A 13,313-nucleotide genomic window follows, 5' to 3' on the forward strand; every position below is an offset into this window, starting at 1 on the left:
GGGTCCTCCGGGCCAGCGGGGGCGCTGGGGCTGCAGAGAGCGCTGCGGATCTCCGGGCCGGAGGGGGCGCTGAGCGGCGGGAGCTGATGCTCGCCAGAGACGTTGCGGTCCTCCCGGCCGGAGGGGGCGCTGCACTCACGCTCCGGTGGGAGCTGATGCTGGCCAGAGACGATACGGTCCTCCCGACCGGAGAGGGCGCCAAGCCTGGAGGTCGGGCCGTGTCGGCCGCGCCAGGACCGCCCAGTTCGGCCGCCGTACTCAGTTGGCTGCCGGCGGAGCTGCAGTGAGGGGCCGGCCGGGCCCGGCGCGGGGGGGGCGGCTGGGGGGGGATTCGCCGGACTCCCTGGCGAGAGACGGGCCATGGCGGAGCCGAGTGGGGATGAGAGGCGGCGGTGGAGCGAAGTCCAGCTGAGGAATTACACCTTCGCCACCAAGGACATCCCCAGGATGTCCCACAGCGATCCGCGGGTCGAGGCGCTGATAGACAACGAGGTAAAGAGCCGGCCGGGCGTGGGGAGGGGGCCAATCCCAGAGAGAGATCCAGCCCAATCCCAGAGAGAGATCCAACACAGTGTGTCCCAGAGAGAGATCCGGCACAGTGTGACCCAGAGAGAGATCCAGCACAGTGTGTACCAGAGAGAGATCCAGTACAGTGTGTCCCAGAGAGATCCGGCACAGTGTGTCCCAGAGAGAGATCCAGCACAGTGTGTCCCAGAGAGAGATCCAGCACAGTGTGTCCCAGAGAGATCCGGCACAGTGTGACCCAGAGAGAGATCCAGCACAGTGTGTCCCAGAGAGAGATCCAGCACAATGTGTCCCAGAGAGAGATCCAGCACAGTGAGTCCCAGAGGGAGATCCAGCACAGTGTGACATAGAGAGAGATCCAGCACAGTGTGTCCCAGAGAGAGATCCAGCACAGTGTGTCCCAGAGAGAGATCCAGCACAATGTGTCCCAGAGAGAGATCCAGCACAATGTGTCCCAGAGAGAGATCCAGCACAATGTGTCCCAGAGAGAGATCCGGCACAGTGTGTCCCAGAGAGAGATCCGGCACAGTGTGTCCCAGAGAGAGATCCAGCACAGTGTGTCCCAGAGAGAGATCCGGCACAGTGTGTCCCAGAGAGAGATCCAGCACAGAGTGTCCCAGAGAGAGATCCAGCACAATGTGTCCCAGAGAGAGATCCAGCACAGTGTGTCCCAGAGAGAGATCCGGCACAGTGTGTCCCAGAGAGAGATCCAGCACAGTGTGTCCCAGAGAGAGATCCGGCACAGTGTGTCCCAGAGAGAGATCCGGCACAGTGTGTCCCAGAGAGAGATGCAGCACAGTGTGTCCCAGAGAGAGATCCGGCACAGTGTGTCCCAGAGAGAGATCCGGCACAGTGTGTCCCAGAGAGAGATCCGGCACAGTGTGACCCAGAGAGAGATCCGGCACAGTGTGTCCCAGAGAGAGATCCGGCACAGTGTGTCCCAGACAGAGATCCGGCACAGTGTGACCCAGAGAGAGATCCGGCACAGTGTGTCCCAGAGAGAGACCCAGCACAGAGTGTCCCAGAGAGAGATCCAGCACAGTGTGTCCCAGAGAGAGATCCGGCACAGTGTGTCCCAGAGCGAGATCCAGCACAATCCCAGAGAGAGATCCGGCACAGTGTGTCCCAGACAGAGATCCGGCACAGTGTGACCCAGAGAGAGATCCAGCACAGTGTGTCCCAGAGAGAGATCCAGCACAGTGTGTCCCAGACAGAGATCCGGCACAGTGTGACCCAGAGAGAGATCCAGCACTGTGTGTCCCAGAGAGAGATCCGGCACAGTGTGTCCCAGAGAGAGATCCGGCACAGTGTGTCCCAGACAGAGATCCAGCACAGTGTGTCCCAGAGAGAGATCCGGCACAGTGTGTCCCAGAGAGAGATCCGGCACAGTGTCACCCAGAGAGAGATCCAGCACAGTGTGTCCCAGAGAGAGATCCGGCACAGTGTGTCCCAGAGAGAGATCCAGCACAGTGTGACCCAGAGAGAGATCCAGCACAGTGTGTCCCAGAGAGAGATCCGGCACAGTGTGTCCCAGAGGGAGATCCAGCACAGTGTGTCCCAGAGAGAGATCCGGCACAGTGTGTCCCAGAGGGAGCTCCAGCACAGTGTGTCCCAGAGAGAGATCCGGCACAGTGTGACCCAGAGAGATCCGGCAGAGTGTGTCCCAGAGAGAGATCCAGCACAGTGTGTCCCAGAGAGAGATCCAGCACAGTGTGTCCCAGAGAGATCCGGCAGAGTGTGTCCCAGAGAGAGATCCAGCACAGTGTGTCCCAGAGAGAGACCCAGCCCAATCCCAGAGAGAGATCCGGCACAGTGTGTCCCAGAGAGAGATCCAGCACAGTGTGACCCAGAGAGAGATCCAGCACAGTGTGTCCCAGAGAGAGATCCAGCACAGTGTCCCACAGAGAGAGATCCAGCACAGTGTGTCCCAGAGAGAGATCCAGCACAGTGTGTCCCAGAGAGATATCCGGCACAGTGTGTCCCAGAGAGAGATCCAGCACAGTGTGTCCCAGAGACAGATCCAGCACAGTGTGTCCCAGAGACAGATCCGGCACAGTGTGTCCCAGAGAGAGATCCGGCACAGTGTGTCCCAGAGAGAGATCCGGCACAGTGTGTCCCAGAGAGAGATCCGGCACAGTGTGTCCCAGAGAGAGATCCGGCACTGTGTGTCCCAGAGAGAGATCCAGCACAGTGTGTCCCAGAGAGAGATCCGGCACAGTGTGTCCCAGAGAGAGATCCGGCACAGTGTGTCCCAGAGAGAGATCCGGCACAGTGTGTCCCAGAGAGAGATCCAGCACAGTGTGTCCCAGAGAGAGATCCGGCACAATGTGACCCAGAGAGAGATCCAGCACAGTGTGTCCCAGAGAGAGGTCCAGCACAGTGTGTCCCAGAGAGAGGTCCAGCACAGTGTGTCCCAGAGAGAGATCCAGCACAGTGTGTCCCAGAGAGAGATCCAGCACATTGTGTCCCAGAGAGAGATCTGGCACAGTGTGACCCAGAGAGAGATCCAGCACAGTGTGTCCCAGAGAGATCCGGCACAGTGTGTCCCAGAGAGAGATCCAGCTCAGTGTGTCCCAGAGAGAGACCCAGCCCAATCCCAGAGAGAGATCCGGCACAGTGTGTCCCAGAGAGAGATCCAGCACAGTGTGACCCAGAGAGAGATCCAGCACAGTGTGTCCCAGAGAGAGATCCAGCACAGTGTGTCCCAGAGAGAGATCCAGCACAGTGTGTCCCAGAGAGAGATCCAGCACAGTGTGACCCAGAGAGAGATCCAGCACAGTGTGTCCCAGAGGGAGATCCAGCACAGTGTGAGACCCAGAGAGAGATCCAGCACAGTGTGTCCCAGAGAGAGGTCCAGCACAGTGTGTCCCAGAGAGCGGTCCAGCACAGTGTGTCCCAGAGAGAGATCCGGCACAGTGTGTCCCAGAGAGAGATCCAGCACAATCCCAGAGAGAGATCCAGCACAGTGTGACCCAGAGAGAGATCCAGCACAGTGTGTCCCAGAGAGAGATCCAGCACAGTGTGACCCAGAGAGAGATCCAGCACAGTGTGTCCCAGAGAGAGATCCAGCACAATCCCAGAGAGAGATCCAGCACAGTGTGACCCAGAGAGAGATCCAGCACAGTGTGTCCCAGAGAGAGATCCAGCACAGTGTGTCCCAGAGAGAGATCCGGCACAGTGAGTCCCAGAGAGAGATCCAGCACAGTGTGTCCCAGAGAGAGATCCAGCACAGTGTGTCCCAGAGAGAGATACAGCACAGTGTGACCCAGAGAGAGACCCAGCACAGTGTGTCCCAGAGAGAGATCCAGCACAGTGTGTCCCAGAGAGAGATCCAGCACAGTGTGTCCCAGAGAGAGATCCAGCACATTGTGTCCCAGAGAGAGATCTGGCACAGTGTGACCCAGAGAGAGATCCAGCACAGTGTGTCCCAGAGAGATCCGGCACAGTGTGTCCCAGAGAGAGATCCAGCACAGTGTGTCCCAGAGAGAGACCCAGCCCAATCCCAGAGAGAGATCCGGCACAGTGTGTCCCAGAGAGAGATCCAGCACAGTGTGACCCAGAGAGAGATCCAGCACAGTGTGTCCCAGAGAGAGATCCAGCACAGTGTGTCCCAGAGAGAGATCCAGCACAGTGTGTCCCAGAGAGAGATCCAGCACAGTGTGACCCAGAGAGAGATCCAGCACAGTGTGTCCCAGAGGGAGATCCAGCACAGTGTGAGACCCAGAGAGAGATCCAGCACAGTGTGTCCCAGAGAGAGGTCCAGCACAGTGTGTCCCAGAGAGCGGTCCAGCACAGTGTGTCCCAGAGAGAGATCCGGCACAGTGTGTCCCAGAGAGAGATCCAGCACAATCCCAGAGAGAGATCCAGCACAGTGTGACCCAGAGAGAGATCCAGCACAGTGTGTCCCAGAGAGAGATCCAGCACAGTGTGACCCAGTGAGAGATCCAGCACAGTGTGTCCCAGAGAGAGATCCAGCACAATCCCAGAGAGAGATCCAGCACAGTGTGACCCAGAGAGAGATCCAGCACAGTGTGTCCCAGAGAGAGATCCAGCACAGTGTGTCCCAGAGAGAGATCCGGCACAGTGAGTCCCAGAGAGAGATCCAGCACAGTGTGTCCCAGAGAGAGATCCAGCACAGTGTGTCCCAGAGAGAGATACAGCACAGTGTGACCCAGAGAGAGACCCAGCACAGTGTGTCCCAGAGAGAGATCCAGCACAGTGTGTCCCAGAGAGAGATCCAGCACAGTGTGTCCCAGAGAGAGAGATCCGGCACAGTGTGTCCCAGAGAGAGATCCAGCACAGTGTGTCCCAGAGAGAGATCCGGCACAGTGAGTCCCAGAGAGAGATCCGGCACAGTGAGTCCCAGAGAGAGATCCAGCACAGAGTGTCCCAGAGAGAGATCCAGCACAGTGTGTCCCAGAGAGAGATCCAGCACAGTGTGTCCCAGAGAGAGATCCAGCACAGTGCGTCCCAGAGAGAGATCCAGCACAGTGTGTCCCAGAGAGAGATCCAGCACAGTGTGACCCAGAGAGAGATCCGGCACAGTGAGTCCCAGAGAGAGATCCAGCACAGTGTCCCCCAGAGAGAGATCCAGCACAGAGTGTCCCAGAGAGAGATCCAGCACAGTGTGTCCGAGAGAGAGATCCAGCACAGTGTGTCCGAGAGAGAGATCCGGCACAGTGAGTCCCAGAGAGAGAACCAGCACAGTGAGTCCCAGAGAGAGATCCAGCACAGAGTGTCCAGAGAGAGATCCAGCACAGTGTGTCCCAGAGGGAGATCCAGCACAGTGTGAGACCCAGAGAGAGATCCAGCACAGTGTGTCCCAGAGAGAGATACAGCACAGTGTGACCCAGAGAGAGATCCAGCACAATCCCAGAGAGAGACCCAGCACAGTGTGTCCCAGAGAGAGATCCAGCACAGTGTGTCCCAGAGAGAGATCCAGCACAGTGTGTCCCAGAGAGAGATCCGGCACAGTGTGTCCCAGAGGGAGATCCAGCACAGTGTGTCCCAGACAGAGATCCGGCACAGTGTGACCCAGAGAGAGATCCAGCACAGTGTGACCCAGAGAGAGATCCGGCACAGTGTGTCCCAGAGAGAAATCCGGCACAGTGTGTCCCAGAGAGAGATCCAGCACTGTGTGACCCAGAGAGAGATCCAGCACAGTGTGACCCAGAGAGAGATCCAGCACAGTGTGTCCCAGAGAGAGATCTGGCACAGTGTGGCCCAGAGAGAGATCCAGCACAGTGTGGCCCAGAGGGAGATCCAGCACAGAGTGTCCCAGAGAGCGATCCGGCACAGTGTGTCCCAGAGAGAGAACCGGCACAGTGTGACCCAGTGAGAGATCCAGCGCAGTGTGTCCCAGAGAGAGATCCAGCACAGTGTGTCCCAGAGAGAGATCCAGCACAGTGTGTCCCAGAGAGAGATCCGGCACAGTGTGTCCCAGAGAGAGATCCGGCACAGAGTGACCCAGAGAGAGATCCGGCACAGTGTGTCCCAGAGAGAGATCCGGCACAGTGTGTCCCATAGAGAGATCTAGCACAGTGTGTCCCAGAGAGAGATCTAGCACAGTGTGTCCCAGAGAGAGATCCAGCACAGTGTGTCCCAGAGAGATCCAGCACAGTGTGTCCCAGAGAGAGATGCAGCACAGTGTGTCCCAGAGAGAGATCCAGCACAGTGTGTCCCAGAGAGAGATCCAGCACAGTGTGTCCCAGAGAGAGATCCAGCACAGTGTGACCCAGAGAGAGATCCAGGACAGTGTGACCCAGAGAGAGATCCAGCACAGTGTGTCCCAGAGAGAGATCCAGCACAGTGTGTCCCAGAGAGATCCAGCACAGTGTGTCCCAGAGAGAGATGCAGCACAGTGTGTCCCAGAGAGAGATGCAGCACAGTGTGTCCCAGAGAGAGATCCAGCACAGTGTGTCCCAGAGAGAGATCCAGCACAGAGTGTCCAGAGAGAGATCCAGCACAGTGTGTCCCAGAGGGAGATCCAGCACAGTGTGAGACCCAGAGAGAGATCCAGCACAGTGTGTCCCAGAGAGAGATACAGCACAGTGTGACCCAGAGAGAGATCCAGCACAATCCCAGAGAGAGACCCAGCACAGTGTGTCCCAGAGAGAGATCCAGCACAGTGTGTCCCAGAGAGAGATCCAGCACAGTGTGTCCCAGAGAGAGATCCGGCACAGTGTGTCCAAGAGAGAGATCCGGCACAGTGTGTCCCAGAGAGAGATTCAGCACAGTGTGTCCCAGACAGAGATCCGGCACCGTGTGACCCAGAGGGAGATCCGGCACCGTGTGTCCCAGAGGGAGATCCAGCACAGTGTGTCCCAGACAGAGATCCGGCACAGTGTGACCCAGAGAGAGATCCAGCACAGTGTGACCCAGAGAGAGATCCGGCACAGTGTGTCCCAGAGAGAAATCCGGCACAGTGTGTCCCAGAGAGAGATCCAGCACTGTGTGACCCAGAGAGAGATCCAGCACAGTGTGACCCAGAGAGAGATCCAGCACAGTGTGACCCAGAGAGAGATCCAGCACAGTGTGTCCCAGAGAGAGATCTGGCACAGTGTGGCCCAGAGAGAGATCCAGCACAGTGTGGCCCAGAGGGAGATCCAGCACAGAGTGTCCCAGAGAGAGATCCAGCACAGTGTGTCCCAGAGAGAGATCCGGCACAGTGTGTCCCAGAGAGAGATCCAGCACAGAGTGTCCCAGAGAGCGATCCGGCACAGTGTGTCCCAGAGAGAGAACCTGCACAGTGTGACCCAGTGAGAGATCCAGCACAGTGTGTCCCAGAGAGAGATCCAGCACAGTGTGTCCCAGAGAGAGATCCGGCACAGTGTGTCCCAGAGAGAGATCCGGCACAGTGTGTCCCAGAGAGAGATCCGGCACAGAGTGACCCAGAGAGAGATCCGGCACAGTGTGTCCCAGAGAGAGATCCGGCACAGTGTGTCCCAGAGAGAGATCCAGCACAGTGTGTCCCAGAGAGAGATCCAGCACAGTGTGTCCCAGAGAGAGATCCGGCACAGTGTGTCCCAGAGGGAGATCCAGCACAGTGTGTCCCAGACAGAGATCCGGCACAGTGTGACCCAGAGAGAGATCCAGCACAGTGTGACCCAGAGAGAGATCCGGCACAGTGTGTCCCAGAGAGAAATCCGGCACAGTGTGTCCCAGAGAGAGATCCAGCACTGTGTGACCCAGAGAGAGATCCAGCACAGTGTGACCCAGAGAGAGATCCAGCACAGTGTGTCCCAGAGAGAGATCTGGCACAGTGTGGCCCAGAGAGAGATCCAGCACAGTGTGGCCCAGAGGGAGATCCAGCACAGAGTGTCCCAGAGAGCGATCCGGCACAGTGTGTCCCAGAGAGAGAACCGGCACAGTGTGACCCAGTGAGAGATCCAGCGCAGTGTGTCCCAGAGAGAGATCCAGCACAGTGTGTCCCAGAGAGGGATGCAGCACAGTGTGTCCCAGAGAGAGATCCAGCACAGTGTGTCCCAGAGAGAGTTCCAGCACAGTGTGTCCCAGAGAGATCCAGCACAGTGTGTCCCAGAGAGAGATGCAGCACAGTGTGTCCCAGAGAGAGATCCAGCACAGTGTGTCCCAGAGAGAGATCCAGCACAGTGTGTCCCAGAGAGAGATCCAGCACAGTGTGACCCAGAGAGAGATCCAGGACAGTGTGACCCAGAGAGAGATCCAGCACAGTGTGTCCCAGAGAGAGATCCAGCACAGTGTGTCCCAGAGAGATCCAGCACAGTGTGTCCCAGAGAGAGATGCAGCACAGTGTGTCCCAGAGAGAGATGCAGCACAGTGTGTCCCAGAGAGAGATCCAGCACAGTGTGTCCCAGAGAGAGATCCAGCACAGTGTGTCCCAGAGAGAGATCCAGCACAGTGTGTCCCAGAGAGAGATCCAGCACAGTGTGTCCCAGAGAGAGTTCCAGCACAGTGTGTCCCAGAGAGAGATCCGGCACAGTGTGTCCCAGAGAGAGATCCAGCACAATCCCAGAGAGAGATCCGGCACAGTGTGTCCCAGAGAGAGATCCAGCACAGTGTGTCCCAGAGAGAGATCCAGCACAGTGTGTCCCAGAGAGAGATCCAGCACAGTGTGTCCCAGAGCGAGATCCAGCACAGTGTGTCCCAGAGAGAGATCCAGCACAGTGAGTCCCAGACAGAGATCCAGCACAGTGTGTCCCAGAGAGAGATCCAGCACAGTGTGTACCAGAGAGATCCGGCACAGTGTGTCCCAGAGAGAGATGCAGCACAGTGTGTCCCAGAGAGAGATCCAGCACAGTGTGTCCCAGAGAGAGATCCGGCACAGTGTGTCCCAGAGAGAGATCCAGCACAGTGAGTCCCAGAGAGAGATCCAGCACAGTGTGTCCCAGAGAGAGATCCGGCACAGTGTGACCCAGAGAGAGATCCGGCACAGTGTGTCCCAGTGAGAGATCCGGCACAGTGTGTCCCAGTGAGAGATCCGGCACAGTGTGTCCCAGAGAGAGATCCGGCACAGTGTGTCCCAGAGAGAGATCCAGCACAGTGTGACATAGAGAGAGATCCAGCACAGTGTGTCCCAGAGAGAGATCCAGCACAGTGAGTCCCAGAGAGAGATCCAGCACAGTGTGACTCAGAGAGAGATCCAGCACAGTGTGTCCCAGAGAGAGATCCAGCACAATCCCAGAGAGAGATCCAGCAAAGTGAGTCCCAGAGAGAGATCCAGCACAGTGTGTCCCAGAGAGAGATCCAGCACAGTGTGTCCCAGAGAGAGATCCGGCACAGTGTGTCCCAGAGAGAAATCCAGCACAGTGTGTCCCAGAGAGAGATCCAGCACAGTGTGACCCAGAGAGAGATCCAGCACAGTGTGTCCCAGAGAGCGATCCGGCACAGTGTGTCCCAGAGAGAAATCCGGCGCAGTGTGTCCCAGAGAGAGATCCGGCACAGTGTGACCCAGAGAGAGATCCAGCACAGTGTGTCCCAGAGAGAGATCCAGCACAGTGAGTCCCAGAGAGATCCAGCACAGTGTGTCCCAGAGAGAGATCCAGCACAGTGTGACCCAGAGAGAGATCCGGCACAGTGTGTCCCAGAGAGAGATCCGGCACAGTGTGTCCCAGTGAGAGATCCGGCACAGTGTGTCACAGAGAGAGATCCGGCACAGTGTGTCCCAGAGAGAGATCCGGCACAGTGTGACATAGAGAGAGATCCAGCACAGTGTGTCCCAGAGAGAGATCCAGCACAGTGAGTCCCAGAGAGAGATCCAGCACAGTGTGACTCAGAGAGAGATCCAGCACAGTGTGTCCCAGAGAGAGATCCAGCACAATCCCAGAGAGAGATCCAGCACAGTGAGTCCCAGAGAGAGATCCAGCACAGTGTGTCCCAGAGAGAGATCCAGCACAGAGTGTCCCAGAGAGATCCGGCACAGTGTGTCCCAGAGAGAGATCCAGCACAGTGTGTCCCAGAGAGAGATCCGGCACAGTGTGTCCCAGAGAGAAATCCAGCACAGTGTGTCCCAGAGAGAGATCCAGCACAGTGTGACCCAGAGAGAGATCCAGCACAGTGTGTCCCAGAGAGCGATCCGGCACAGTGTGTCCCAGAGAGAAATCCGGCGCAGTGTGTCCCAGAGAGAGATCCGGCACAGTGTGACCCAGAGAGAGATCCAGCACAGTGTGTCCCAGAGAGAGATCCAGCACAGTGTGACCCAGAGAGAGATCCGGCGCAATGTGTCCCAGAGAGAGATCCGGCACAGTGTGACCCAGAGAGAGATCCGGCACAGTGTGTCCCAGAGAGAGATCCGGCACAGAGTGTCCCAGAGAGAGATCCGGCACAGTGTGTCCCAGAGAGAGATCCGGCACAGTGTGTCCCAGAGAGAGATCCAGCACAGTGTGTCCCAGAGAGAGATCCAGCACAGTGTGTCCCAGAGAGAGATCCAGCACAGTGTGTCCCAGAGAGAGATCCGGCACAGTGTGTCCCAGAGAGAGATCCGGCACAGTGTGTCCCAGAGAGAGATCCGGCACAGTGTGTCCCAGAGAGAGATCCAGCACAGTGTGTCCCAGAGAGAGATCTGGCACAGTGTGTCCCAGAGAGAGATCCGGCACAGTGTGACCCAGAGAGAGATCCAGCACAGTGTGTCCCAGAGAGAGATCCAGCACAGTGTGTCCCAGAGAGAGATCCGGCACAGTGTGTCCCAGAGAGAGATCCGGCACAGTGTGTCCCAGAGAGAGATCCGGCACAGTGTGTCCCAGAGAGAGATCCGGCACAGTGTGTCCCAGAGAGAGATCCGGCACAGTGTGTCCCAGAGAGAGATCCAGCACAGTGTGTCCCAGAGAGAGATGCGGCACAGTGTGTCCCAGAGAGAGATCCGGCACAGTGTGACCCAGAGAGAGATCCAGCACAGTGTGTCCCAGAGAGAGATCCAGCACAGTGTGTCCCAGAGAGAGATCCAGCACAGTGTGTCCCAGAGAGAGATCCGGCACAGTGTGTCCCAGAGAGAGATCCAGCACAGTGTGTCCCAGAGAGAGATCCAGCACAGTGTGTCCCAGAGAGAGATCCGGCACAGTGTGTCCCAGAGAGAGATCCAGCACAGTGTGTCCCAGAGAGAGATCCGGCACAGTGTGACCCAGAGAGAGATCCAGCACAGTGTGTCCCAGAGAGAGGTCCAGCACAGTGTGTCCCAGAGAGAGGTCCAGCACAGTGTGTCCCAGAGAGAGATCCAGCACAGTGTGTCCCAGAGAGAGATCCAGCACAGTGTGTCCCAGAGAGAGATCCAGCACAGTGTGTCCCAGAGAGAGATCTGGCACGGTGTGACCCAGAGAGAGATCCAGCACAGTGTGTCCCAGAGAGATCCGGCACAGTGTGTCCCAGAGAGAGATCCAGCACAGTGTGTCCCAGAGAGAGACCCAGCCCAATCCCAGAGAGAGATCCGGCACAGTGTGTCCCAGAGAGAGATCCAGCACAGTGTGACCCAGAGAGAGATCCAGCACAGTGTGTCCCAGAGAGAGATCCAGCACAGTGTCCCACAGAGAGAGATCCAGCACAGTGTGTCCCAGAGAGAGATCCAGCACAGTGTGTCCCAGAGAGAGATCCAGCACAGTGTGTCCTAGAGAGATTACCGGCACAGTGTGTCCCAGAGAGAGATCCAGCACAGTGTGTCCCAGAGAGAGATCCAGCACAGTGTGTCCCAGAGAGAGATCCAGCACAGTGTGTCCCAGAGAGAGATCCAGCACAGTGTGTCCCAGAGAGAGATCCAGCACAGTGTGTCCCAGAGAGAGATCCGGCACAGTGTGTCCCAGAGAGAGATCCGGCACAGTGTGTCCCAGAGAGAGATCCAGCACAGTGTGCCCCAGAGAGAGGTCCAGCACAGTGTGTCCCAGAGAGAGGTCGAGCACAGTGTGTCCCAGAGAGAGATCCAGCACAGTGTGTCCCAGAGAGAGATCCAGCACAGTGTGTCCCAGAGAGAGATCTGGCACAGTGTGACCCAGAGAGAGATCCAGCACAGTGTGTCCCAGAGAGATCCGGCACAGTGTGTCCCAGAGAGAGATCCAGCACAGTGTGTCCCAGAGAGAGACCCAGCCCAATCCCAGAGAGAGATCCGGCACAGTGTGTCCCAGAGAGAGATCCAGCACAGTGTGACCCAGAGAGAGATCCAGCACAGTGTGTCCCAGAGAGAGATCCAGCACAGTGTGTCCCAGAGAGAGATCCAGCACAGTGTGTCCCAGAGAGAGATCCAGCACAGTGTGTCCCAGAGAGAGATCCAGAACAGTGTGTCCCAGAGAGAGATCCAGCACAGTGTGACCCAGAGAGAGATCCAGCACAGTGTGTCCCAGAGGGCGATCCAGCACAGTGTGAGACCCAGAGAGAGATCCAGCACAGTGTGTCCCAGAGAGAGGTCCAGCACAGTGTGTCCCAGAGAGAGGTCCAGCACAGTGTGTCCCAGAGAGAGATCCGGCACAGTGTGTCCCAGAGAGAGATCCAGCACAATCCCAGAGAGAGATCCAGCACAGTGTGACCCAGAGAGAGATCCAGCACAGTGTGTCCCAGAGAGAGATCCAGCACAGTGTGACCCAGAGAGAGATCCAGCACAGTGTGTCCCAGAGAGAGATCCAGCACAATCCCAGAGAGAGATCCAGCACAGTGTGACCTAGAGAGATATCCAGCACAGTGTGTCCCAGAGAGAGATCCGGCACAGTGTGACCCAGACAGAGATCCGGCACAGTGTGACCCAGAGAGAGATCCAGCACAGTGTGACCCAGAGAGAGATCCAGCACAGTGTGTCCCAGAGAGAGATCCGGCACAGTGAGTCCCAGAGAGAGATCCAGCACAGTGTGTCCCAGAGAGAGATCCAGCACAGTGTGTCCCAGAGAGAGATCTGGCACGGTGTGTCCCAGAGAGATCCGGCACAGTGTGTCCCAGAGAGAGATCCAGCACAGTGTGTCCCAGAGAGAGACCCAGCCCAATCCCAGAGTGAGATCCGGCACAGTGTGTCCCAGAGAGAGATCCAGCACAGTGTGACCCAGAGAGAGATCCAGCACAGTGTGTCCCAGAGAGAGATCCAGCACAGTGTCCCACAGAGAGAGATCCAGCACAGTGTGTCCCAGAGAGAGATCCAGCACAGTGTGTCCCAGAGAGAGATCCAGCACAGTGTGTCCCAGAGAGATATCCGGCACAGTGTGTCCCAGAGAGAGATCCAGCACAGTGTGTCCCAGAGAGAGATCCAGCACAGTGTGTCCCAGAGAGAGATCCAGCACAGTGTGTCCCAGAGAGAGATCCAGCACAGTGTGTCCCAGAGAGAGATCCGGCACAGTGTGTCCCAG

At 57.4% G+C, this 13,313-nt stretch overlaps 1 protein-coding gene across 1 annotated transcript in view; it reads left to right on the plus strand.

Annotated features, from left to right (window-relative positions):
* The first annotated feature begins 277 nt into the window (after positions 1-277).
* The window catches only part of hif1an (hypoxia inducible factor 1 subunit alpha inhibitor), a 207,969-nt gene continuing 194,933 nt past the window's right edge, over positions 278-13,313 (plus strand). Inside the window, exon 1 of the mRNA XM_072491804.1 lies at positions 278-492. Within this exon, the coding sequence (XP_072347905.1) occupies positions 361-492 (132 nt within the window). The 5' untranslated portion in view covers positions 278-360. The remainder of the gene's footprint in view (positions 493-13,313) is intronic.

The sequence above is a fragment of the Scyliorhinus torazame genome, chromosome 28, assembly GCF_047496885.1.
Source record: "Scyliorhinus torazame isolate Kashiwa2021f chromosome 28, sScyTor2.1, whole genome shotgun sequence".
In the NCBI taxonomy this organism is placed as follows: domain Eukaryota; kingdom Metazoa; phylum Chordata; class Chondrichthyes; order Carcharhiniformes; family Scyliorhinidae; genus Scyliorhinus; species Scyliorhinus torazame.